The sequence below is a fragment of the Pyrus communis genome, chromosome 8, assembly GCF_963583255.1.
Source record: "Pyrus communis chromosome 8, drPyrComm1.1, whole genome shotgun sequence".
In the NCBI taxonomy this organism is placed as follows: domain Eukaryota; kingdom Viridiplantae; phylum Streptophyta; class Magnoliopsida; order Rosales; family Rosaceae; genus Pyrus; species Pyrus communis.
In genome coordinates this window covers 27,542,599-27,570,202 of record NC_084810.1, presented here as the reverse complement: position 1 = coordinate 27,570,202, position 27,604 = coordinate 27,542,599, and the positions used below count along the sequence as shown (strand labels likewise).

General features: G+C 40.1%; 2 protein-coding genes across 5 annotated transcripts; one reads left to right on the top strand and one right to left on the bottom strand.

The window, feature by feature from the left end:
* Positions 1 to 49: 49 nt before the first annotated feature.
* LOC137742567 (L-ascorbate oxidase homolog) lies at positions 50 to 2,085 on the top strand. Its single transcript, XM_068482474.1, has 2 exons — positions 50 to 1,514; positions 1,635 to 2,085. Exons 1-2 carry the CDS (start codon positions 157 to 159, stop codon positions 1,933 to 1,935), a joined length of 1,659 nt encoding a protein of 552 aa, XP_068338575.1. The 5' UTR covers positions 50 to 156; the 3' UTR covers positions 1,936 to 2,085.
* Positions 2,086 to 19,273: 17,188 nt separating this feature from the next.
* LOC137743523 (transcription factor Pur-alpha 1-like) lies at positions 19,274 to 26,071 on the bottom strand. 4 transcript variants are annotated; one of them, XM_068483433.1, is made up of 5 exons: positions 25,869 to 26,071; positions 25,310 to 25,729; positions 20,232 to 20,372; positions 19,874 to 20,116; positions 19,274 to 19,739 (listed from the first exon to the last, which is right to left on the bottom strand). In XM_068483433.1, exons 2-5 carry the CDS (start codon positions 25,727 to 25,729, stop codon positions 19,587 to 19,589), a joined length of 957 nt encoding a protein of 318 aa, XP_068339534.1. In that variant the 5' UTR covers positions 25,869 to 26,071; the 3' UTR covers positions 19,274 to 19,586. The 4 variants fall into 4 exon arrangements, with proteins under 4 accessions (XP_068339534.1, XP_068339536.1, XP_068339537.1 ...); XM_068483435.1 differs by having other exon boundaries at positions 25,310 to 25,357; positions 25,433 to 26,069; XM_068483436.1 differs by having other exon boundaries at positions 19,874 to 20,113; positions 25,310 to 25,357; positions 25,433 to 26,067.
* Between the last annotated feature and the right edge of the window lie 1,533 nt (positions 26,072 to 27,604).

Genomic DNA, 27,604 nt, shown 5'->3' with positions numbered 1-27,604 from the left:
GTGTATAAAAAGGGCAAGGATTAGGAACGAGGAAGATCGTAGAAGAAGAAGCAACGGTCTTCTTCGAATAAAACCATAGATCGATAGGAATTTAATTAAATATTGATTGAGGAAAGGGTTGAAATTAATAGATCGATAGGAATAAGAAAGCTATAGATGGCTTCCGTGATGTATGCGCTGTTGCTGTGCCTCTCAGCCGGAGCACTTTCGGTGGTCCAGGGTGAAGACCCTTACCTGTTCTTCACATGGAATGTCACCTACGGAACCATCTCTCCCCTCGGAGTCCCCCAGCAAGCAATTCTCATCAATGGCCAGTTCCCAGGACCCAACATCAACTCCACCAGCAACAACAACATCGTCCTCAACGTCTTCAACAACCTCGATGAGCCATTCCTTTTGACATGGAATGGCGTCCAGCAGAGGAAGAATTCGTGGCAGGATGGAACCCTCGGAACCATGTGCCCCATCGCCCCTGGTACCAACTTCACCTACCGCTTCCAAGTCAAGGATCAGATCGGGAGCTACATGTACTATCCCGTCACTGCCATGCACAGGGCAGCAGGCGGCTTCGGTGGGCTCCGCATCAACAGTCGTCTGCTCATTCCCGTCCCATATGCTGATCCCGAGGATGAATACACCGTCATGATCGGCGACTGGTACACCAAAAGCCACACCGCTCTCAAGAAAATCTTGGACAGCGGCCGCTCCATGGGAAGACCCGTCGGCGTCCTAATCAACGGCAAGAACGCCAAGGGAGACGGCAAAGACGAGCCCCTGTTCACCATGAAGCCAGGGAAGACCTACAAGTACAGGGTCTGCAACGTGGGGCTCAAGAACTCCCTCAACTTCAGGATCCAAGGCCATCCCTTGAAGCTTGTCGAGATGGAGGGCTCCCACACCGTCCAGAACACCTACGAGTCCCTTGACGTGCACGTGGGGCAATGCTTCTCGTTGCTAGTCACTGCAGACAAAGAGCCCAAGGACTACTACATGGTGGCCTCCACCCGATTCACCAAGACCGTGCTCACCGGCAAAGGCATTATCCGCTACGAAAATGGTAACGGCCCTGCATCCCCCGAGCTCCCCGAGGCTCCCGTAGGATGGGCCTGGTCTCTTAACCAGTTCCGTTCCTTCCGCTGGAACCTCACTGCCAGCGCTGCCAGGCCTAACCCTCAGGGCTCCTACCACTACGGAAAGATCAACATCACCCGCACCATCAAGATCGTCAACTCCGCCTCCAGGGTGGATGGCAAGCTCCGGTATGCCGTCAACGGAGTCTCCCACGTGGAATCCGAAACCCCACTCAAGCTGGCTGAGTACTTTGGTGTGGCCGACAAGGTCTTCAAGTACGACACAATCGAGGATGAACCCCCAGCCACCGTGGAGGACAAGATCACCTTGGCACCCAACGTTGTCAACCAGACCTTCCGTGACTTTGTAGAGATCATCTTTGAGAACCACGAGAAGAGCATTCAGTCATGGCATTTGGATGGATACTCCTTCTTTGCCGTCGCGTAAGTCCATAGCTAGTGTCTCTCTTCTACGTAATATGTATATATGCATTTTTATACCTAGCTAATAGTACTTACTTACATATTCATATATTCAATCAATCCTACTCTTATTACGTGCAGCATTGAACCCGGGAGGTGGACCCCAGAAAAGAGAAAGAACTACAACCTTCTTGACGGAGTGAGCAGGCACACCATCCAAGTGTTCCCCAAATCCTGGGCTGCCGTCATGTTGACCTTCGACAACGCAGGAATGTGGAACGTGAGGTCTGAACAACCGGAGAGGCGCTACCTCGGACAACAGTTCTACGTGAGCGTCCTGTCCCCTGCACGCTCCCTCAGGGACGAGTACAACCTCCCAGAAACCGCCCAACTCTGTGGCATTGTCAAGGATTCGCCTAAGCCCCCTCCATACAGCTCTTAAACGATCACTTCGTCATCCACTAGTATATTATATATATGATTGCTAGTACTGTAACACCAAAAGGAATCGCCATCAAGCAGTGGGCTGGCTGATTGATCATGCATGTATCAACCCTTTCCAAAATGCAATAAATTTACAGTTCTAATATTACCGTATATCTATCTCTCCTGTTCCAGCCCACATTTACCATGTCGATGTTCGCTAGCTAGGCATGGATTATTAACAACATAAAGACTCAATACATACATAATATAAAAATTAAATCTGAAATATAAATATATACACACACACACACATGTGTGTTGTAGAATTAGTGGGTGAATGCCCACTCAAAGGAATAAAGACTTAGGAATATTGTTTAATACTTTCAAAAGTATCGTCCTTGTATTTGGATGGTTGTAGTTAGGGGAGTTACTCTATAAATAGAGCTCTTCGTGTGCTATCTAAATGTACACGGCAAAAAGAAAGAAAGCAAGAGAAATAATATCAGGATCTCTCACCTCCTCTACAATACTTTTGTGTTATAGTGTGATATTTTGCACATGCTTCGCTCCTATCCTTAGCAAAGGCTATCTCTCTAACTTTTGCCTATTTATAACACATTATCAGCACGACTCTCCAACCTTAACTAGTTTCCATCTCCTTTCACCGAAAAGAAAAAAAAAAAGCTTCCTCCAAGGATTTTCATGTTCTTCTTCTTCCTCTGCCTCACCTGCGTAGTGTACCTTCGCGAAGACTTGCTACCACTATGCCTGCTTCTCGTTCTAAATTTAACAATTACTTATATCTTTGATTTCTTGTTTGGTGTAGTTCCTGATTACTAACCCAATATGTATTTATGTTAATTTTACTGTAATCAAAGATGGTGTGGTACACTCGCCCATCTTGAACTACAAATTCAATTTCACTGTGATCAAAGATGGTGCGGTATAATCGCCTATCCTACTCTGCATATTTAAACTACTATGCATATTTAAATTTTCCTGCTGTTTTAAGTGGTGTGGAATAATCGCCCATTCTATGCTTGTTTCGATGAGAATGGTGCGGTACAATCACCCTTCCCATTAATTATGTAAATATCGAGCCTGAAGTTTCAAGTGCTTATCATTTTGGTCTGAAGATCAAAAATGAAAAATTTGTAAGAACCAAAAGTTCTAACACTATATTCCTCTAGGAATACATATTATTACAAGTTCTTACACATCTCATCTTTCTTTCAGAAAAGAAAATGGCAAACTTGGCAAAGCTTGATTTTGTTGCCCTGGACATTACTAGGAATAACTACCTTACCTGGGTAGTGGATACCAAGATCAATTTGGAGGCAGGGAATCTTGGAGAAACCCATTAGGGAGGAAAACAGTGCATCCTCTCAAGATTGGGCGAAGGCCATGATCTTTATCTATCGCCACCTTGATGAAGGACTAAAGAGCGAGTACTTAACGGTTGAAGATCCATTAGCTCTCTGGAAGGCATTGAGAAACAGATACAATCACCAGAAAACGATGATTCTTCCAAAGGCTCATTATGAGTAGACTCACCTAAGGATCCAAGATTTCAAGTCAGTGGTTGAGTACAATTATGCGATGTTCAGAAGTAGCTCCCAGATGAAGCTATGTGGGGGAAACCATCACTAAGAAGGATATATAGAAAAAGACTTTCAGCACCTTTCATGCCTCCAATGTTCTCCTGCAGCAGTAGTATAGAGAGCGACGCTTCACTGAATACAACCAGCTGATATCTGTGCTTCTGGCAGCCGAACAAAATAATGAGCGCCTAATAAAAAATCATCAGTCCCGACCTACTGGATTTGCATCATTCCAAGAAGTGACTGCTACTTCCCTCGAAGTGAACGCCATATCCTCTGGTGGCAATAATCATAAACGATGATGTGGCCACAAGCGAGGTCGGTGGAACGGGAAAGGCAATATTCATGGTGTCCAGTTTCACACCAGGTTCTAAGGCAAAATTCAGGCCCGAGCTTTAAAAATGTAAATCACCACAAAGGCAAAGCTCATGTGAACAATGCTCCTAGAAACTCTAAAGGAGCTTGCCATAGGTGTGGTGGCAATGGGCATTGGGCGTGTACCTGTCGTACCCCAAAATATCTGGTGGATATATATCAAGTCTCCCTCAAGGAGAAGGGTGTCGAGAATAATTTCCTGGACCAGGCTAGACTAATGGATATACTTGATCCAGTGCTCAACTTATCAGGGCAATTGAACACAACCCACCTAGATTCCTCAAAATTCATTGTGGAAAGAGGGAATGAAATGTATCGGTCCGACTGAATCATTTATGTTTGATGTACTTTTATTATTTTGAACTTGTAGTTTAAAACTCGCATTTCAATTAAATAAAAGTGGCATTTAAATTTCCTGTTAATAAGTTGTTATTAACTGTGATTCCATTTACTCAGAAAGCATGGATAAAAAATGTGGTTATTCTCAAAACATGAGAAATGGAGGAGATTTTTGTCTTGCAGATAGTGCAACTACACATACAATACTTGAAGATCGAAAGTATTTCTCAAGCTCGATACTTACAAAAGTAAGGTTAACAACAATATCAGGCCAATCAGATGTAATTGAAGGCTCAGGGAAAACCCATATTATGTTACTAAATGGAACAATATTGTCAATACAAAATGCATTGTATGCTACTCGATCTACTCGAAATTTGTTGAGTTTTAAAGACATATGTTTAAATGGATACCACATTGAAACGAAAAGTGCAGAAAATGTGGAGCATCTATGCATTAACTTCAATAATACCCAGAAGCGTATATTAGAGAAGTTGCGTGGTTTGACTAGTGGATTATATTATACATACATAAATACAGTTGAATCACATATGTCATGAACCAGAAGTTCATTGATTCAAAGATTTACATGTTTTGGCATGACCGGCTGGGTCATCCAGGATCTACCATGATGCGTAGGATCATTACCAACTTTAATTGACATCCATTATTGAGCAGACACATTGCTATCTCAAATGATAACCCTTGCAAAGCTTGTTCTCAAAGGAAGTTGGTAATTAGACCATCACAACTAAAGGTTGATGTTGAATCCCCATCATTTTGCAAAGAATTCAAGGGGATATTTATAGGCCTATTCAACCAACTTATGGACCATTTCGATATTTTATGGCTTTGGTTTATGCATCTACCCGATGGTCACATGTTTGTCTCTTGTCTACTCAAAATGTAGCTTTTGCGAGACTTCTTACTCAGATAATTAAGTTGTGACTACAGTTTCTAGATTACCCCATTAAGTCAATCCGACTTGATAACGCTGGTGAATTTACGTCCCAAACCTTTGATGATTATTGCATGACATTGGGCATTGATGTTGAACACCATATTCCTCATGTCCATACTCAAAATGGTTTAGCAAAAGTATTGATCAAACGGCTTCAGTTAATAGCTCGCACTCTGCTCATGAAAACAAAATTGCCAGTTTCTGCATAGGGACATGCCATTTTACATGCTGCATCATTGGTTCGATTGAGACCTATAGCCAACTACCAATACTCATAAATACAACTCGTGTTTGGGCATTAGCCAAATATTTCACATTTACGAGTTTTTAATTGTGTTGTTTATGTGCCTATTGCACCACCACAACGCACTAAAATAGGACCTCAGGATAGACTGAGAATTTATGTGGGTTTTGATTCACCATCTATCATTAGATATTTGGAACCCTTAACAGGTGATATGCTCGTTTTGCTGATTGTCACTTTAATGAGACAATCTTCCTGTTGTTAGGGGGAGAAAAGACTGTTCCAGAGGAACTGCAAGAGTTAGCATGGGTTGTACCCCCTTGTCTCATTTTGATCCACGTAGCACTCAATTTGAAAATGAAGTGAAAATGATCGTTCAACATCAAAGTATTGCCAATCAAATAACATATGCATTTAATGATGCTATGAAAGTCACAAACTCACATATGCCAGCTGCAAATGCACCTGCAAGAATTGATGTCCATGTTAGACAAAATAAAATGGTAGCGAATTAATCATCTGGTGCATGCCTGAAGCATGGCAGACCCCCAAGTTCAAAAGATTCAGCCCCTCGAAAAAGAAAGACAAAGGCACAACTGAATCCAAATGAAATCATTCAGGAAAAGAGAATGAATGACGAATCCACAATTCATGATTTTGTACTTCCAGAAAAAGAAAATGTCCTTGATGAGACACATGTCCCTAAAGAGACAAAAGTACATGAAAGCCAAGAAATCTCCATAAATTGTGCATGTACTAATGAATTGTGGGATCGGAATGAAATAATCATCGACGATATGTTCGCATTCGTAGTAGCCACTGAAATCATATTAAGTGATGATATTGAGCCCCGCTCTGTTGATGAATGCAAACAGAGACAAGATTGGCCTAAGTGGAAAGATGCAATCCAGGCAGAATTAAATTCCTTAGAAAGGCGAAGTGTTTTTGGAGCGGTAGTCCAAACTCCACTTGATGTAAATCTCATGGTTACAAATAGGTATTCACAAGAAAGTGCAATGAGAAAAATGAAATTGCAAGATATAAAGCATGACTCGTTGCATAATGCTTTTCACAAAGACTTGGAATTGATTATGAGGAGACATACTCTCCTGTAATGGACGCAATTACGTTCCGTTACTTAATAAGTTTAGTGGTTTCAGAAAAACTTAACATGCCACTTATGAATGTCATCACTGTGTATCTATATGGAGAATTAGATACTGACATATATATATATATATGAAGGTCCCGGAAGGACTTAAGTTACCTGAAATAGCTAACAAACTATGAGGTATGCTCTCAATCAAATTAAGGCGATCATTGTATAGGCTGAAACATTCTGGACGAATGTGGTCTAATCGTCTCACTGAGTATTTGATCAAAAAAAGATATATCAACAATGTCATTTGCTCTTGTGTGTTCATTAAGAAATTCAATTCTGGATTTGCTATTGCGGCAATATATGTCGATGATATGAACCTAGTTGGAACTTCTGAAGAGCTCAATAAAACTGCTGAATATCTAAAAAGCGAATTTGAAATGAAAGACCTTGGGAAAACAAAATATTGTCTTGGCCTGCAGATTGAGCATTGTGCTGGTGGAATTTTGGTCCACTAATCAGCTTATATTGAAAAAATCCTTAAGCGATTTGGCATGGACAAGGCTTATCCATTTAACACGCCAATGGTCGTTCGCTCTTTGGACATTAAGAAAGATTCATTCCGTCCAAAAGAAGATGATGAAATGGTCTTTAGTCCAGAAGTACCATATCTGAGTGGTGCTTTATTGTATTTAGCACAATGTACTAGACCAGATATAGCTTTTTCAGTTAACTTGCAAGCAAAGTATAGCCCTACTCCAACAATTCGTCATTGGAAATGAATCGAAGATGTTTTGCGATACTTTCATATGACAACAGACATGGGTTTCTTCTACTTAGAAAAATCCACAAATGACCAGATCCTTGCTGGATATGCAGATGCTGGTTTCCTCTTTGATCCGCATAAAGCCCGCTCACTAACTGGATATATGTTAACTAATGGAGATGCAGCAATCTCATGGCGCTTAACAAAGCAAACACTATTTGCTGCATCTTCCAATCACTTGGAAATACTTGCTTTACATGAAGCAAGTCATGAATGTTTTTGGTTAAGATCAGTGATCCATCATATCCAGAATTCATGTGGTCTAACTTCAAAGACAGACACTCCAACTATCATCCATGAAGATAATGTAAATATGTTCACCAAAGTTTTTCAATGCACATGAGCTTCAGAAGGTTAAAGTTATTAAAGTCAGACAAATTTATTCCAATGAAAATCTAGCAAATATGTTCACCAAATCTCTACCAAAGTGCACATTTCAGAAGTTAGTGCAGAGTATCGGATTACGTTGACTTACCAATCAACTAATCTGAAGAATGCCGAATGAGTAAAGACTTAGGAATAGTGTTTAATACTTTCAAAAGTATCATCATTGTATTTGGATGGTTGTAGTTACGGGAGTTACTCTATAAATAGAGCTCTCTGTGTGCTATCTAAATGTACACTGCGAAAAGAAAGAAAGCAAGAAAAATAATATCAGCATCTCTCACCTCCTCTACAATACTTTTGTGTTATAGTTATAGTGTGATATTTTGTACTTGCTTCACTCCTGTCCTTAGCAAAAGTTGTCTCTTTAACTTTTGCCTATTTATAACAATATGGATTCCAAGAATCTATATTTCAAATTAATTAACTTTTTGGTGGATACCCTTAATCAAATTTAAATCAAATTTCATATTAGCTATTAATCCAAGGAATATTCATAAGCTAGCTTGACCATATTTAAACTAAATAATATTGGATTCTAATTTCCTCAACGTTCAACTCCCAATCCTTTTGGAGATGCCCCAGCCGAGACATAAGGGCAACAATCTCATCCTGAGCACACTTGAATCTACTTCTATTCCAATTCATGAGTTTCCCTTTACATGAGGCTTGGTGCCGCAGCCATCTCTCCACCTTATCCTTCTTACTTCCTCCTCCCCTTCTACACCAACTCCGCTCAACCAACTCCCTGTAACCCTTTTCCTTATCCCAGAAAGCCTCAAAACAGAATATCTTTTTTCTTTTCTCTCGGTTAGGATCCGAGTTAACAGTAATTGGATCATAGCCCCTCACAATGCCATGGGTCACCATGGTATAGGGCCAGCGGGTCTGCCAACTTCCGTTCACAAGTCCATGATCGAGCCTCTCTTGGACAAGGCTATTGTTTCTCGTGCATCTCCACATGAATTTTGAGCCACAAAACCCAAGGTCAAGAAGTTCTATATTCGTCATAAACTCACGAAGAAACCAAGGCCCAGTGCGGAAATCATCACAACCCTTTTGCTTCTTAAATTCCCACAAAATATCATTCATATCCCCTTCACAGAACCAAGGCCCATCAATCGGATTTAATACAGATGACAACCAACTCTATAACTCTCTCTTTTTGGCTTGTACGGGGTGTCATATAGCCAGGACTCGTGGACCCATTCGCGCTCCCCTGCCTCCCATATCGCAAGATGAATTATGTTTTTTGCTGTAAAAAGAATTTGCACCTCGGTTGACTCGTACCACCATAAGCTCAACCTTCTCGTCAAACCAACTGCGGGGACGTTATACCCCCTATTATAGCCCAACCACTTCGAATATCATCCAATCTATGGCATTGCATTTGGTTTCCGATAAGAACACCACATAAGGTCTATGTTTCCTCATCAGCCCATTTAGGGCCCGAACTACCGTGTCAAACCCAAGACCACGTAGATCATGGCGATCTTGCAACTGTTTGAGGGTAGCCGCCACCACCCCGGGGTTGCTTTCCCACTCTTCTAGCCCTGAGCTCCTCCATTTCCATCCTTGCAGCCTCATCCAAGTAGTCCCAAATGTTGTCTTCCTCCATAACACGAACATCATGCAAATCATCCTTAGCTAGGATGGCTTTCTCTACTACAGACCACTGTTCTCTTAGAGGCATTCTATGAAACCTGTTTTTCTTCTTTCCCCCACGTGTCTCCAAGCCTTTCCTAGCTCGCGGCTTCTTTCCTAGTCTTTGTGTCCCATGTCATCCCCTACATCCGTAATACTCTTTTTCAGGCCCAACCCTTCGAAAAAGAAACCATCTTTCAAAGACTTCAGGCCCATTGTAGTTTGACTCCCTTGCACTGTTTCCATTTCTCCTCCAGTACCCGAAGGTAGAGGTAGTGGGATATCCATCTCGGCCTGGGTTAAGGTAATAGGGGTGGATGACCCATCCCTGTGTCCACTCCCCCATCTTGTTTCTAATATGGATCATGGGTCCTGATACTGGTCTACTTCCATCCAACTCTTTTAAAATTACCTCACCTCTCCTGGATCTATGACTGGGCCCCAGTTGTAAGAACTATATTTCCACGTGTCTTTCCCTTGCCACCCGAAATTGTTGAGCTCCCATTGGGATGATACCACCAAAAGTAACCTTTATGACTCTCTCTTGCTGTGAAGAGCCAGAACCGCCAGCAGAGGGTGTTCAGTCATTGAGATTCTTAGATTGTGTGCCCATTACCTCTATCATGCCTTATGTCAGAGATCTCCACCTTAAACGCACCACTCCCACGTGCCCCATCTTCCTCACCTTCTTGGAGTCCTCATAGCATCTGCCTATACCTTTGTTGTACCTTGTTTGCCTGTCTACGAGCACCCGATAAAGTTAGATTTCCCCGGCGAGCATCTTTAACTTCCCTTGGCTCCTAGCTGTGGTCCATTCTTTATACCTCGCAGCTCCACCCCTTGTTTGTAGGTATGAGCACTCCGTATTAACGTGCCTTATCCTTCCACACTTATAGCAAAATTCCTGTAGCCGCTCGTAACTAAAGTCAATCCATGAGCCGACATCACCTCGCCTGGGCAACCAGCATTCCGTGACCAGAGGCTTCGTCGACCTTAACCTTAACCCTAAGGAAACCCCTAGTATAATCAAGATTCTCCATCTCCATGAACATACCCATTTCCATTGACAATCTCCTAGCATTTGTCTCCGAGCACATGTTAATGGGAAGCCTTCTAATTTGCATCCAAAATGGTACCAACTCCATTTTAATTTCCTCAAATGCAAGGTTGTTAGGCCACCTCTTGATCGAGAAGTTTTTATTCATTACACCCTACGGCACCAGGTCAATGATCTGGTTAGCTACATCTTCATCCTTCACGATAATGACGAAGGTAGTATCTTTAACCCAGTTAACCTTCACTTCTCCAAACTCCCTCTAAGCACTTGTAAGGATGTTTCTAACCCCACCACTTATTGAGAGGCTAATCATTTAGGGCCGCACCAACAAGCTTCACACCGTGTTTCATACTCGAGATCTCCAATGAATCTTCCAAACGCACCATTAGCTCATCCACTCTCGACTGATCCATTTCCCAGTCCCAACATCTGAAAAATAAAGGGACCCGAATGCAGTTTGTCTAGCTCTGTGTTTTACTCTTGTACACACCCAAATGATGAGAATAACATTTGTACTCACTCAGAAAACACCTACACACACAACAAACAAGCCAAAATGCCCACTATTCTTGCCAAATAGTACCTCTGAACCCTTCTTCTTTCCTTAACATTAAATCTCTTACCTTCTGTAATAAATTTTAACCCTTTGGTTATTGTCCCTTTTCCCATCCACATCATCCAATTGATTCATTTATAGTACAAACCCTCATAACTCTCCATTAATACCCAACAGTGGGTTGTTGACAGTAATAAAGATAACTCAGCATAGGATATTTCCAAACCACAATCAGAACCAAATCGAACTAGCACATATACTTTGTTTCTAGAAAAGAGCACAGATACTTTAGCTGCCAACAAGATGAAAACAAAGACAGACCTCGGTGGGGAAACACTCACCATGGAGGAGCATGATGAATTATTCTGGCAGCAACGTTCTCGGATCAAATGGTTAAGGGAGGGGGATTCTAATTCGTGTTTTTTCCATCAAACCACTGTCCAAAGATGAAGATTCAATCGAATTGAGAAACTCCAAGATGGGCAGGGGCTTTGGAGGGAGGATACATTGGGTATTAATAGGGTGGTTCAAGACCACTTCATGTCGGGGGGGGCGAAGGGAGTGGGGTCAGGTTCTCAAGTGCATTCACCCTTCTATCTCAGAGAAGATCAACTCTCACCTCAGTCGACAGATTACTATACAGGAAGTGAATGATACTGCATATCAAATAGGTGGTTTAAGGGCACCTGACTCGGATGGATTTCAAAGGATATTTTACCATGAGTTTTGGGATATTATTGCATATGATGTGATGGGGATGGTGGAGTACTTTGCGGGTGGGAGACAGAATCCTCGGAAGTTAAACTCTACCCACATTGTGCTTATTCTAAAGATCACAAACCCGACATCGATGGGCCAATTCAGACTTATTAGCCTGTGCAACTACTCCTATAAAATTTTCTCTAAGCTATTAGCTAATAGACTAAAGCTATGGCTGCCTGCAATCATTTCCCCGGCCCAGAACCCTTTTGTGGAAGGCGCCATATCCAAGATAACATTCTAGTGGCCTATGAAGTGTTCCATTTCCTTAAGCTTCGGAAGGTAAAAACAAAATTTGAGCTTGCTATGAAAATTGACATGAACAAAGCTTATGATAGAATTGAATGGGACTTCTTGGAAGCGGTGATGGTTTGAATGAGTTTTAATAGTTGGTGGATTAATATGGTTATGGGTAGTGTTTCCATGGTGCAGTTTTCGGTCCTAATGAATGGCCAACCTGGGAAACGTTTCAAGCCCTTCCGCAGACTCCGACAGGGAGACCCTATTTCTCTTTACCTTTTCCTTGTCATCACGGATGTCTTGTTGAGATTAATTCATGATGTGGTGCATAATAGGTTCCTTGAAGGCATACGGTTGAGCATGCACGAGCCTACTGTTTCTCATCTCTTGTTTGCGGATGACACACTTATTTTCCTCCGGGCTTTTCCGATTAATTGCTAGAACATTATTCAAATTTTGAATGGCTATTGCACGGCCTCTGGTCAGGAGGTAAGCATGCAAAAAATCTTTAATTTTCTTTGGGGCAAATGCTACCGAATGGTTGCGAAATGAGTTAGCTGAGATCCTGGGCATGCCTCAGGTTATGGACCCGGGGAATTACTTAGGCCTTCCAATGATGTAAGGAAGGTTGAAAAGAGATGCTTTAACCTTAGTGAAAGATAGGGTTATGGAAAATATTCAAGGTTGGAAGCAAAGGTTCCTATCCCAAGCCCGTAGAGAGATGTTCATAAAAGCTATCATGCAGGCAATACCTACCTATCCAATGAATATTTTTTGCTTCCCCGAAAACATTTACAATGACATTGATGCAGCTATTGCCAATTTCTGGTGGGAACAAAAAGTGGGGGAGTGGAAAATTCATTAGGTGAGTAGGGAAACACTTGGGCTGCCGAAGCAAGATGAGGGCATGGTCTTCCGTAACCTGAAGAAGTTTAACCTTGCACTTCTAGCCAGGCAATGTTGGCGTCTCATTCACTCTCCAGACTCACTTTGGGACTAGGTTATCAATCAGCGGTGTTTTCCCGATTGTTATTTCTTTGAGGCTCAGAAGGGGGAAGGCTTCGTGGTGTGGGCTAGTCTTTTGGCAAGAAGGAATATCCTTACTAAGGGAGCTCATTGGCAGATTTTGAGTGGTGAACAAATGAGGATTTGGTCTGATTGATGGACCCCGTCTGTGACTGTGGGGCATCCATCGCCTGCCTCGAGGGTCACGGTGTATCCTGATTAATGTGTCTCGGGCCTTATTTTGCCAATCTTCAAGTGTTGGAATCATGAGGCTATCATCCAAAATGTGGTTGCAGAGGATCGTCAGGCTATCTTTGACACTCCCATTGGATGTGCCGAACGAGTAGACTAGCTGGTCTAACCTGTTAACAGACGGGGAAGATATACCGTGAAGTCAGGTTACCATTGAATCTATGCAGCAAACTAGATGGCCCAAAGCCATCGTTCATCTTCGTCAATGTCCATTGACTCAAAGGTATGGAAATGCATCTGGAATGTTATGGCTCATCCTATAGTTAAGAACTTCATGTGGCAAGCTCTGATGGTAGCAACAGCTGCCAATCAAAATTTATTTCGACGGCGGTGTGCGCCTTCTCCTATCTATCTCTTTTGTGGTGATCAGGAGGAATCGATTGAGCATGTTTTGATTTTTTGCCCTTGGGTGGATCAGGTGTGGTTTGGTGGAGCGTTGGGGTTTAGGGTGGAGAAAAGTGAGGTGACTACCCTACATGCTTGGCTGGATTCTGTTTGGTGTAGTTTGCCTGGAGGCGTGGTGGAGCGAATGAAAACAAAGTCGAATATTGCATTCTCGTGTTAGTCTATATAGAAAGCTAGGTGCGATAGAATCTGTAACTCGAGAATCTCATCCCCAACTCATACTGTGCAGGCCATTAAGAATGCTATCTCTGCTTTCCTGGAAGCTTATTCAAGGAAGTGGGCTCTACGGGTTTCAGAGGGGAATGATGTTCGGGTTTGGACCCCTCCCTCACTTGGGGTCATCAAGGTGAATGTGGACGCTAATTGGAAGAGGGTTGATGAGGGCTGCCATATTAGGATTGTTATGAGGGATTATGGGTCTCGCTGCTTGACGGTGAGGAGAATGAGGATCTGTGCCTCTTCTGCCCTTATGGCAGAGGCTCGGGAAATCTTGGAAGGATGCGTAATGGCTTGGCAACGGGGTTACTCTTGCATTGTGGTTAAATCAGATTCTAAGGCAATTATTACGTGGTTGAATGATTGTATCAAGGAAGGTTCATGGCATGTTTTTCGGTTTTGTGCGAGATCAATATAGAAGGGAACGCATTCTTTTCCTGGGCCTGGTCTTGGGTGCCTCGGGTAACCAATGAAGCGGAGGATTTTATTACGTCGCATGCTGGTGCGGAGATGTGCAACTTTGTCTGGGTCATAAGACCTTCATCTTCATTTGTACGTATTCTTAACAAAGATGGGTTCCCCTGCCCTCTGTTTTAGTATTTGTTTAGGTAGGATTAAGGGTGACATGGTGATGTTCTGTGTCTTGTTTTCTGTCCCTTGTTTCTACTTCTTGTTTACTGATGTTAGCCACCATGGCTTTCTGTTACCCTTTGGTTGCGGGCATGGTTAATGATATTTTCCAGTTCAACAAAAAAAAAAAATATTGGACAATAATGTTTGTGTCCACGATCCATGATAAGAATCGTAATTGTAACCAACATAAAAAAAAAATAAAAAAATAAAAAAAAATAAAACCTTTCACCTAAAATGGTCTTTGAGATTGACATAACTCTTCACATTGGTCCCTGAAATTTGAAATTGATAAAAGTGGTCTCTGAGTTTGTCATCAATCATTGTGGTCATTCCGTGAAAAATATCCCTTAAAGAAGGATAAAATGACAAAAATACCATCAATTTTTGTCAAATCATTTTGACTCATTGTATATCAAGTAAAGGGTATGTTTGTCATTGTGGTCCTAATGTAACAAACTCCGCTTGTGTAAGTTTATCTTATGTTATCGGTCTCAAACCCAGATAAAGGAGGAAGGGGAGAGTGTCAGGTAGTCGGCAGCCGGCCCTTTTATCTTACGTCGAATCCTTATGATAATGAATCATAAACGAAATTTTGCTAAAGCTAGATAGTCACCCATAAGTCGCGCGTTATGTGGCCCAAGCATAGTGATAAGTGAGCATTATCTCCATCGACGCCTAGATGCAATATTAAATGAGCAAGGGGGCCATAGAAACTTCTTTTTTAACAACTCCACTCAAAGTTGTTTGGAAGCATCTGCTACCATCAACTTTACTCAGGGTACACGAAAGAAGTACTTTGACCTTATTAGACAGGGGAGGGTGAAGAAGCTAGGACATGAGGGTAGAGGTCAAGAGAGTAGAATGCATTTAGGAACGTGGAATATAGGAACCTTAATGGGAAAATCTATGGAAGTAGTGGAAGTAATGGTAAAGAGAAGGATAAGTATTATGTGCCTCCAAGAAACTAAGTGGGTTGATCTTAAGACAAAGGATCTCGAAAACTCAGGTTTTAAAGTTTGGTATTCGGGCACAAATAGAACGAGAAATAGTGTTGGCATGATCATGAATAAGACCCTGACACAAGATGTTGTAGATGTCAAGAGGGTATGAGATAGAATTATGGCACTTAAGATTGCAATAGGACAAGAACTCATCAATGTGATTAGTGCATACGCACCTCAAGTAAGGTTGGATACAAGTTTGAAGAAGAAATTTTGGGAAGACCTTGGAGACTTGGTGCAAGGAATCGCTCAGACTGAAAAGGCATTTATAAAATAAGATTTAAATGGACGTGTAGGCAAGGAGATAGGCAACTATGGAGGTTTTCATGGTGGCCATGATTTTGGGGAGGGAAATGAGGATGTGAAGCCATCTTGAATTTTGCAATGGCATATGATCTCTTCTTAGCCAACACCTTCTTTAAGAAGAGAGAAGAACATGTAATCACCTACAAAAGTAGGTCTTCAAAAACACAAATAGATTTTCTTCTAATAATGAAATGGAATCGTATAACTTGTAAGGATTGCAAAGTTATACCGGACGATAGCTTGGCTAATCAACATCGCTTTTGTTGATGGATGTACATATCAAAAGAGAGAGAAAAAAGAACAAGATCTTAAAGTGCCCAAGGATTAGATGGTGGAATCTAAAAGGAGAAAACAAGTCATTTTCAAAGAGAAAGTAATCACCCAATATGTTTGGGATACAAAGGGGTAAGCTAGCCAAATGTGGGGTTTCATGGCTAGTTGTATCCAAAAGTAGCAAAAGGGGTTCTAGGAGAGTCCAAGGGTTTTGCTCCACACCAAAAGGAATCTTGGTGGTGGAAAGATGAGGTACAGACAAAGTTAAGGCTAAGAAGGAATGTTGTAAACCTTTATACAAGGATAAAACCGACGAACACGGTGAAAGCTATAGAATAGCAAAGAAAAAGGCAAAGAAAGTTGTGAGAGAAGCGAAGCTAACAGCTTTTTACGATATGTATAAGCAACTAGATACCAAATAAGGAGAATTGAATATCTATAAACTAGGTAGAGCAAGGAAAAAGAAGACAATAGACCTGAACCAAGTAAGGTGCATCAAGGATGAGAATGGAAAGGTTCTTGTTATAGAAAACGCAGTCAAATACAGATGGAGAGGTTATTTTCATAATCTTTTCAATGAAATACATGAAAGGAGTACTTCTTTGGGGGAGTTGAGTAACTCAGAAGAGTGTAGAAACTATTCCTTCTACCGCCGAATTAGGAAAGAAGAAGTGGTTGTAACTTTGGAAAAGATGCAACATAGAAAAGCAATGGGCCCAGATGATATATTGATCGAAGTGTGGAAAGTCTTGGGAGAGTCGGGTATAGCATGGCTCACAAACCTTTTCAATAAGATTTTGAAAACTAAGAAGATGCCAAATGAGTGGTGAAAGAGCACTTTGGTGCCTATCTACAAAAATAAGGGCGACGTACAAAATTGCATGAACTATAGGGGTATTAAGTTAATGAGTCATACAATGAAGCTCTGGGAGAAAGTAATTGAGCATAGATTGAGGCAAGAGACACAGGTCTCAGACAACCAATTTGGGTTCATGCCAGGGCACTCAACCATAGAGGCAATCTATCTCTTACCAAGATCGATGGAAAGATATAGAGATATGAAAAAAGATTTGCACATGGTCTTTATAGATTTGGAAAAAGCGTATAATAGGGTCCCAAGAGACATTGGTTGGAGGATTTTAGAGAAGAAATAAGTATAAGTAGCATCTATCCAAGCTATAAAAGATATGTATGATGGAGTAAGGACTGCCGAAAAATTCATGAAGAACAAACCAAAAGCTTCCCCATAACTATAGGGTTACATTAAGGCTCATCTTTAAGTCCTTACCTTTTTGCATTGGTAATGGATGAGTTAACGGGACATATTCAAGATGATATTCCTTGGTGTATGCTTTTTGCAGATGATATAGTGTTGATAGATGAAACTCAAGAAGGAGTAAACGTGAAGCTTAACCTTTAGAGAGAAGTGTTAAAATCTAAAGATCTTCACTTAAGTCGGTCAAAGACAGAGAGTATGGAGTGCAAGTTCAGTGCGAACGGAATCTCAAATGAGTTAGGGGTGAGAATTGGAGATCAAGAAGTACCAAAGAGCGACCGTTTTCGCTACTTAGGATATATCTTGCAAAAGAACAGAAAGTTGGATGGAGACCTTAACTATTGAATACAAGATGAATGGATGAAGTGGAAGAGTGCATTGAGTGTGTTGTGCGGTCGTCATATGCCACTAAAGCTCAAAGGAAATTTTTATAGGACAGTAATAAGGCCAGCAATGCTTTATAGCACGAAATGTTGGGCGATGAAGCATCAACACGTACATAAAATGAGGGCAACAAAAATGAGAATGCTTCGTTGGATGTGTGGGCACACGAGAAATGATAAGATTAGGAATGATGATACCCGAGGTAAAGTAGAAGTAGCTGAAATTGAAGGAAATATGAGAGAAAATCGATTATGGTGGTTTGGACATGTGAAACGAATGCCCATTAACGCTCCAGTTAGAAGATGCGATTACTAGACAGATGTTCAAGGCCAAAGGGGTAGAGGAAGACCTAAAAAGACTTTGGAAGAGACTATAAGAAAAGACTTTGAGTACTTGGATCTAACAAAAAACATGGCACAGACAAAACGGAGCGCAATGGCGTTCTAAGATTCATACAGCCGATCACACTTAATGGGAAAAGGCTTTCTTGTTATTGTTGTTAGTCATAATTTAACAAAAATTTTCAAAATGACCAAAATGATTGATAGTGGACTCATGAACCACTTTTATTGATTTTAAATCTCAGGACCAAAATGAAGAGTTATGCCAACCTCATATAGACCATTTTAGCTAAAACGCCCAAAAAAAAAACAGGGAATTGCTATGGAAAAATACACTCGTGAAAAGTGTAGAATGAGATTTATTTAGTGCTAATAACAGTTTCACACAAAAAAATAAAAATAAATAAATAAAAAAGGTCTAAATCGTCGAAAGCCGTCGCAATTTCCAATACATAAGCATCTCCAACACCATAATCGTTAACAGTGGGTTTATAGTTGGGGTGGGGTTCACGAGCTAATAGGATCGAGGTGTCGGGTCGATACTTCCTACGTATTGCGATCTATTTTACAGCGATGGGTAGGTATTTGCCGAGGGTATTTTAAATAAATTGGCGAGTCGTTTTTAAGGATATTTTACATGAATTCAAATTTTACAATGATTGGTAGGTAGATACTTAATAAGGCCATTTCTGTAAAGATGTTAAATGGAGGGCCTACGGGGTTTATTCACTAACTAGTAACTACGATGTCTTAGGCTAGCTCTGTTTCATTTCAAGCAGTTCCATGAAATAATAGGTCAATCTGTAAGGCAAAAGTGCATGCATGATGCCTCGCATAAAATTTACTTGGGAAATGAAGAATAACTAAATAAATATAAGCAGCACTAGCGGTGTAGATATAATGTGCAGCACAAGCGGTGTAGATATAATGTGCAGCACTAGCAGTGTAGATAAAAAATTTGCGCAAGCTAAATCATCTCTACAATCTGCCAGCAGAGTGACGACTAGTATAGCCCTCCTCAAAACCAAGTTTTTACCATCGTCGTAATTTTTAACATTCAAAGGAAGCATCACCAACCACAAGGTTACTACTAAAACAAGCGAAAACCTGCACCACAAGCTATAGTACTCAAAACAAATAAAGTAGATGCATTTGTGCTACTGAACAAAATAAAGCAGAGCTGGAATGGTCATTACTATTAATCTGGAAGGTTGACACACTATCAAACTCAAGTTACAAGTATCTTGTCTGTTTTTTGTGTTATTGATTGTTTAAATTAAGCTTGGCAATCATCTCCGAATTGTATGTTCAGCAAACAGAAAAACGGATATTATTTCAGACTTGAATGAGTGAACAGAAGAAGAGAAGAAAATAACAGAAACACAACTGTAAGGAGAATCCCACCCCTAATCAAACACCTACTTGTACCTCTAAAGCAATCTTGATATACTGGAATTATTGGTTTAATCACCAAACCCGAGGGGAGGGATTCATCTCTGGGGGGAATCCACTGTCCGAACATTTGCACCTGTCATTCCTTCAATTCGGTCTTTGGTTATCTCCACAAAGTGACCTACTATTTCATAGAACTGCTTGAGCCCTGACAGCGGAAGAATTATGGAGGACCGATCAGAACCTGCAACCTGTAAATTTAACATAATTCTAAAGATATTATGACTTCATTTACTGTCAGAAACCTAAAATTAAAAAGGTAAAACGAACAAGCAAATCCTTCTAGGGTCTCAAAGAAAACATTCTTTCACTTCCTGAAGCATACCTCGGATATTCTTAGGAAGTGACCCCTGTTATTATTCCCAAGATCAAAGAAGAATCTCTTTTGATCAGCTCTGATCACTTTAGATATCCCCATGTTACCAATTTCATCTTGTGCCGGCAACTCAGCGGATCTGTCATTCAGTTCAGAAGTTGGAGCAGTTTGACTACTGTGGCCAGATATGAAACCAGCGCCTACGTCATCTGAAAGCCCAACAAGACGCTCTGAAGGTTCAGAACTTTGCTGCTTTGACATGGAAACAACCAGGTGGAAATTCACAAGACTTGTGAGTCACTCCCAAAAGAGAAACTTAGATTACCTAGAAAGCAGGAAGGAGTTCATGTATGAAAAACAAGGACACCTGATTTGGCAGTATAAAAAGCCTTGATGCTTCATTGATCTCCGCCAAAATGTTTCTAAATGCTGCCCACCCTTCATCTCGGGTGCTTCCTGCAGGAACAATGATAGTACTGCGATTTCTACTCACAGAAGCTTCAGAAACCTGCACCAAACACGTCATCAGAGCAGTAAAAGGTGAACAAGAATGTGGAGTCTAGCCCTGGAATTGCCATCTCCTCAAAATGGTTACAACTCACACAAAGACAACAACAAAACTAACGCTAGCCCTGGAATTGTCTTCTATTTCAAATGGTTACAACTAGTGAAAAGACAATAATAAAAAAAAATAACACAAGATAGCTTCAAAGGTCGTTGCTTGACAAATAAAAGTTACCGTAGGCCATAAAAGACCCACATCTTCAGGGGCTGTCATCAATGGTAAGGTCTGACACCCTAATGTCAACCATATTAAAGATTCCTATAACTAAAAAGTCAGGGCAGGGGAAAGAAACCAGAGCTCCATGTCCAAACTATGGAGTTAAACCTAGAACCATCATTGTTTAATGATGGCGGTCAATTGATGTCTAAGAATAGGGGCTAGTGAGCACCTAAACATTTCAGCGTAATCCAGTAGCCCCAAAGTTAAGAAGTTAAATCAAGGTTGTAACATTTTAGGGGTTCAGGTGAGTGCACATTCTTTGTTAATATTTCAATCCAACATTGGAAAGCATGATAAGGTGGTAAATTCATGTAATGTAAGTGGAAATATGTGAGATATTAAATTATCAAAGAATAGAAAGTTGGGGGTGGAATAAGAGTAGATGTTGAAATGTGTTGCAACGGAAGGAGCATCAAACTCAGAACTCTTGTACAGAGAAATCTCTCGTCAGTACACACATTTAAGTCTGACTTGGTAAACTACCACATCATCGCGTTTTGAAAGGGGACTAAAGAGAGGTCTGAGTTAAGTAAGAGTTCTACCTGTACCAAAGGAAATCTATGCTTGTGGTTGTTCTTTTTCTTTTCTCCCAGACACAAAGTGGTCTTTAACAATTAATTTTTCAGAAACACAAGAAACAAAGAAGACAAACACTCGAAGGTCAGTACACAAGGTTCGTAACTTTGGAGAATGTGAAATGGTTTGTCTGAAAGGGCCATAATGTTTTGTTAAAAGTTCTTTACAAGAGTTTAACCTTTGACCGCTGATTGTGAAAATTTAAATTTTACTCAGTATGGAGCATGCCAGTAACTGGTTTCTCACTTGACATTTGATTGTAGTATGCCTCTCCAACTCAGGAACCACTTTGCTTCCATATCCGAAAGGTTAAATAGAAAATTCATTAAATTATTTAGGATACCACATCTTAAAGCATCTGGTTATAAATTTGAACAACAGTTTAAAGTATTGATACGATGAATACAAGAATAAGCACTAGATTCAGATGGTGTTCAAGAGGGGCAAAACAAACAACTCAAAATGAATAACTTAACCTAATTAGGATAAGTAGAAATAAAATTTAAATGCAACTGGGATCTAAGAAGGTCTTCAAACATAGATAAGTTCCTGTGGCAATTTGCAAATCAGGATAGACAAGAATACACGTGTTGCATTCATCGTTCATTGATACCCAAAATGAAAATGAAGAAGTACCATGCTATATAATACATGAATGCATGCTTGAGCACATAATGAAACTTATATATACAGTTATTTTCTAATACCTTAGAAAAGAGAATATTTTTAACCAAAAATCATATATGGACGACTGAGATTCCCTATGGTTGAGATCTCATCCATCCGCATCTAATATAACAGTTGAGTAACGTCTTTGTTATATTAGATATCTCTCTATGTGAAGGTGTGTACATACACAACAATGTTTTAAGCATTTGACGCCAAGTGCCATAATAGGATGTTAGCATTATACTATGCTCTAAGTTGTTGGGGAAAATAAAAATAAAAATCCAACAATTAGAATGTCTACGAGTTGGAGATCTTAAGCAAATGGTATGTTTCCTATTGATGTCAGATTTTCATCCACCGACTTAAGCATAGAATCTTTCCCCTTAAATTACTTGACATCAATTAATATGAGAAACAAATACCATTTAGTAAGTAATGTAGGGCTCCATGTTATATCGAGCCTACATAAATATTCAAATCATTCACAAGCTGCTCGCCCAACAGTGGACATGAGCTACTGAAGAGTAGAAGGGAGAGATTGCTATACTAATAGTTCTTCGACTGTTCAACAGTTGTGTCAGGCACAAGTAACTTTTACCTTGGTCGTAATAAGATTTGAGCAGTGACACAAAAATCTGGAAGTTGGTTTAAGATATTGATGGCATTTAAAATTTATAGAGTACCAATATGGAAATAAGGGGGTCATTTGATTTCTTCCTAAGGAGTACGGTGTTGATGAATTACACATAAAACCATATCAATATGATAAAATTTCCGAGATAAAGGTGAATTTTCTAGCAAATCCCCAATAAGTTGAACGTACGTAGGATGTATATATCTGAAACAAAGCTAGTTTACTGAGTTTAGCTTCATCTCCACTGGACATGAACTCACAAGTCACGACCATCAATCACAGGAAAAGCAATTAGTTGGGTTCCCAAAACTTCCCTGTCTTCTTAGCAAATGCAAACACAGAGGGGGTAAAATGACGATGGACAATGGTTTTTCACAACGCTAGCCCTAACCATGTCTTTGGGCAGATTGGAAAACCAAATATCCTACCTGCTTTAGACAAAAAACCTAAATGGCTTATGTTATGAGAAAATGAAAAGTGGAGAAAGTGAAAAGAAAAGCTAGAAGAATTACGAATTATTCATTCCCATGATCTAGGAATTTCAAGTTTTGGTTTCTCAAGTTCTATATTAAACATATAAATGGTCTGAAATTGTAATGATTTGGGATAAATGCGGATTAATGTTTATTTTTAGAAACATCTAAGTATTTTCCTTTTGGACATAAAATTGAGATTTCCTAAAGCTCCCTTCAGAATTTCCATGAATTTAATAAAATAGCCATTTTTAGGCAACTTTTACTTGTATTTCTACCGATCTTTCCATCTATATCCAAATTTTCAACCTTACCCTTGATACACTATTATGCTATCATATGTCATGAAAAGTAAGGGCGTGTCATCTGCCATTGGTCAAAGGCAGGTGAATAAAAACCCCCAAGACTAAAGATATTCCTCAATAGAAATAAAGAAAGGATAGTTTTATAAAAAATAATGAGATACAAACAAAGTACGTATAAGTACAAAGGTGACTCGAAAATCAATTAAAGACACTCGGGAAACATGGACAACACACATAAAATGTCTGCATTTGACATCACTACCTCCGATGGTTAGTCAACTACACTTCACATGAAACGGATCCCAAAGTGTTAACCAATCTCCATCTCTACCGTTATCTCAAATATCCTTTTAATTCTTCTTACCTCACAAAACCATCAGAGTTATTTGAAGGACCCATACATTCACCAACTACATCATCCTCCATCCAAACCTTGACTTAACAAGTGACCATTACCCCAAGTGTGTTGGAATCTTTAAGAGAAAATGCTCAAAAAGAAGTAGATGAACTACTTCAATATGAAATTTCGGGGATACACTTTCAAAACTTAGGAATTAGAAACATTTAGTGAGAGAAAATTTCAAGAGCAACATTAAACTAGAAAAATCATCCTCATTATCCATGAGAGAGGAGGAAAAAATACTTATGAATTTGGTGGTGGTGGAGAAAATGCTCAAAAAGAAGTACATGCCAAAACTACTTCAATATGAAATTTCAGGGATACACTTTCGAAACTTAGGATCTAGAAACATTTAGTGAGAGAAAAATTCAAGAGAACCGTTAAACTAGAAAAATCATCCTCATCATCCATGAGAGAGGAGGAAAAAATATTTATGAATTTGTTGGTGGTGGTGGTGGTGGTGGTGACTTCAATATGAAATATCAGGGATACACTTTCGAAACTTAAGAATTCGAAACATTTCGTGAGAGAAATTTTTGAAAGCAACATTAAACTAGAAAAATCATCCTCATTATCCATGAGAGAGGAGGAAAAAGTATAGCTTGAGTATTTACAACAAGCTATACATCTCTTTTGTCCCCCAACTAAAGAAGCCAACTTCTGAGGCATTTAGGGGACTCTTCATAGAATCAGGCTCTTGAGCTTGCATACAATGTGAAGAAAAACAGAATTCTAAAGCAATTCACTATGAAATCATATCCATTGACTAATCATCAGCATAGGTTTGTGTGCTTCTTCAGTTTAGATATCCTATCCCTATCAATTTCAATAGTTTTCTATGAACTCATCTCTTTTGTCCTCCAACTAAAGAAACCAGCTGTTGAGGCACTTTAGGGAACTCCTTATATTATCAGGCTCTTGGTCTTGCATAGAGTTTGAAGAAGGGGTGGTGCTATCAACACACCGAACACACCGATGATCGAATGAATTGAAGAAGACCAAAAGAACATAAATTAACAAGGAGTGTGTGGGATGTAAAAATGGGTGTGCGGATAGCACAACCCTTGAAGAAAAAGGGTTCTAAAACAATTCATTGTGAAATTAAAATAGTCCTTGACTATTCATCTGCATAGCTTTGTGTGCTTAATTTATCGACAGTTTCCCCAAAACAAGGATTAAGGATCTACATATCTATACCACGTAATCCAGAACATATGTAAACACCCATAAACATATGCATACAGATGGAAACGCAATTGTTTGCATACAAATCTTTAATTAGGAAAAAAAAATCCTGAATTCAGGGCCAGGTCAAGGTGATGAGGCAACCGCAGATGCAAGGCTAAATTGATGTGTGCCCAGTGCTTAGTCAAATATCATTATGCACAGGCCGGCAGATGCAAGTAAGTAAAACACCAAAAATTGATCCTAAGTAAGTAGAGTCTGTGAGTATTCAAGGATGTGGTTGGAAATTAGCAAGAAAATTTGATGGGATGGGATGCCTGTAAGATTTTGAAACAGACGATAGAATATATTTAAAATTAAAAAAATTTAAAAATTTAAAAAAAAAAAAAAAAGAGAAAGGGATAAGGGGATAAAGGGACCTTCAAGAAGCGGCCCCTGCGATTTTCGCCAATGTCAAAGTAGAAGACCTGAGGAGGAGAAATTAAGGTCAGCCAGAAAAAGAAAATAAAGAAGAAGAAAGCATGAGGAGGGAGGGAACTTGCCTTGGTGTCGAGCTGCAATTCCTTGCTGAAGACTTCCTGGTCATCGGAATTGACATAGTAATTGAAGAGGTCGAGAAACCAAGAGATGCCGGAGAAGGGAACGATGATGGTGGACCTGGTGGCCGACGTCTTCTCGGAAATTTTAAGATAGCGGCCGCGAGGGTTCTCTTTGAGATCGAAGTAGAAAAGCTTGTGCTCAACCTGCAGCGTCTTACACAGGAGCTCGACATCGTTACCACCACCTCCACCGCCTACTGCCGCTGCACAGCCTCCTACGCCCCCCGAATTCCCTTCCATCTCCAAATCCTTCTGTTTATGTTATTTCGTAATTTTAACCTAATCCAAATAAATAAGCACCAAATTTGCCACTCCACCACTAGTACTAGCTAGTTGTTTCGTTGAGAGTCAGTCGTGAGAGTTGAGAGTTGAGACATACCACCGACGCAAGCTATGGAGCTCTGGTTGGTTGGTAAATTGCTACTTGGTAGATGTCAGCCCCTAGATCTCACTTCTCAACTTGGAATTGCTCCTCGATTGCTAGTTATGCAAACTAGGGTTTTGGGCCCATGTGAGGGCGAAATTGAACCACTCATACTCTCAGCCTCCAGTTTCCACCCTCCACTTCCCATCCCCCTACATGCAAGTTTCTATTATATCATTTTCTTTTGTTTTAATTATTCATTTTATTTTGATTCATCAACTGTACCAAATTTGCATTTTCGTTCCTCGACGCCAAATTTGCCTATTTTCACACAAAATTTCCATTTGTTTTCCGCACAACTACTTTTTCTCGTTTTCATGAAGAAGGAATATGTAAAAATTAACAAATATGCATTTGTTTTCCGCACAACTACTAAACATTTAAATTAACAGTTAATGAGTGTTTAAAATGTGAGTCAAGTCTAAAAGCCACATGGCGTAACATGTAAAAATTGAAATTTCGTGGCACATTTTGCAAATGAACCACAAACCTTGTGATGTAAAGTACAGTTAACCCTATTTAGTTTAAAGTTTTATTAATTTTAATCAATTAATGCATATTTAATATTTTATTTTAATTGAAGACTAACGGAAGCGACCAAAATTGTTAACTTTTGACATCATAGTGATCATACTGACTAAATTGAACACAATGACTAAAAGAGATTTTGACCCAAAGTTCAGTAACCAAAAAAGTTTGTAACCCTTTATTGGGAGACTTTTAGGTTGAGGTGGACTTGGGCTTTAAGAACGTCATCTTGTCTCCTTTGGTGTGGATTCGTACCAAGTTCCAAGATATCTCAAAAGAGTTAGTTTGTCTTAGGAAATATCCCAGTAACATCAACGGCTCGAAGATAGCATAATTAATCAAAATAATGACTTCCTCAAGTGAAGCGTGGTGTGGAAGCTAGAAGATTATCGGTTTAACATAAGAGAGAAGGGATTTGCATGGTTGCATGGCATTCTTGACTGGATGATTAGGGTTTTCCTAGGGTGATAGTAAGGCTTCTAATGGTTGAGATGTTTAATGGAAGGTTGTGGGAGTTACTAAGGTTGCATGGATGATGATTGAGGCTTGGAGTATGCTTCTAGGCTAAGTGAAACTCTCTGGGTTTACTTCCTGGTGGTTCTCTCTTCCTGCATTTCTACTCTATCTCTTCCTGTTATCTCAATCCCCTACTCAAATGGTTTCTCCCTCCTTATGTAAGTGAAAGGTTCTTCTCTAGGCTTTTAAGGAATCTCATTTTGTGGCTTGGCCTTCCCCTTCCTCAATCCCTAGCCCTCCTACTATTTCCCTTTTGGTGTAAGGTAGTTGCACTATTGAAACATGCAATCTGCTTCTTCCCGAAGTGCATCTTTCCCAGGTCGGCCTTCCGCAGTCGCTACTTCTGGTAGCGCGCCTTATAGCTTTCACATGTTGGTTGTTTGTGCAAGCTGGGAATGGAAAGTTAGCATTAAATGCCTGACTTGCTGAGCTTAGCATGCATTTAATGCAGGAATCTAGGTTAGTCCTAACGAAGAGGGTTGGCTTGCTAAGGAAAAGGGTAAACTAGGTTAGTTCTCTCTCAATGTTGCCTGCATGAAATGCAAAGAGTATTAAGCTTGGATCTTTAGGCTCCCAAGCAACCCAGAGTCTTCCATAACCCCGATTCCACTTAGGCCCAATAACCTTCCGTAACCATCCACACCATA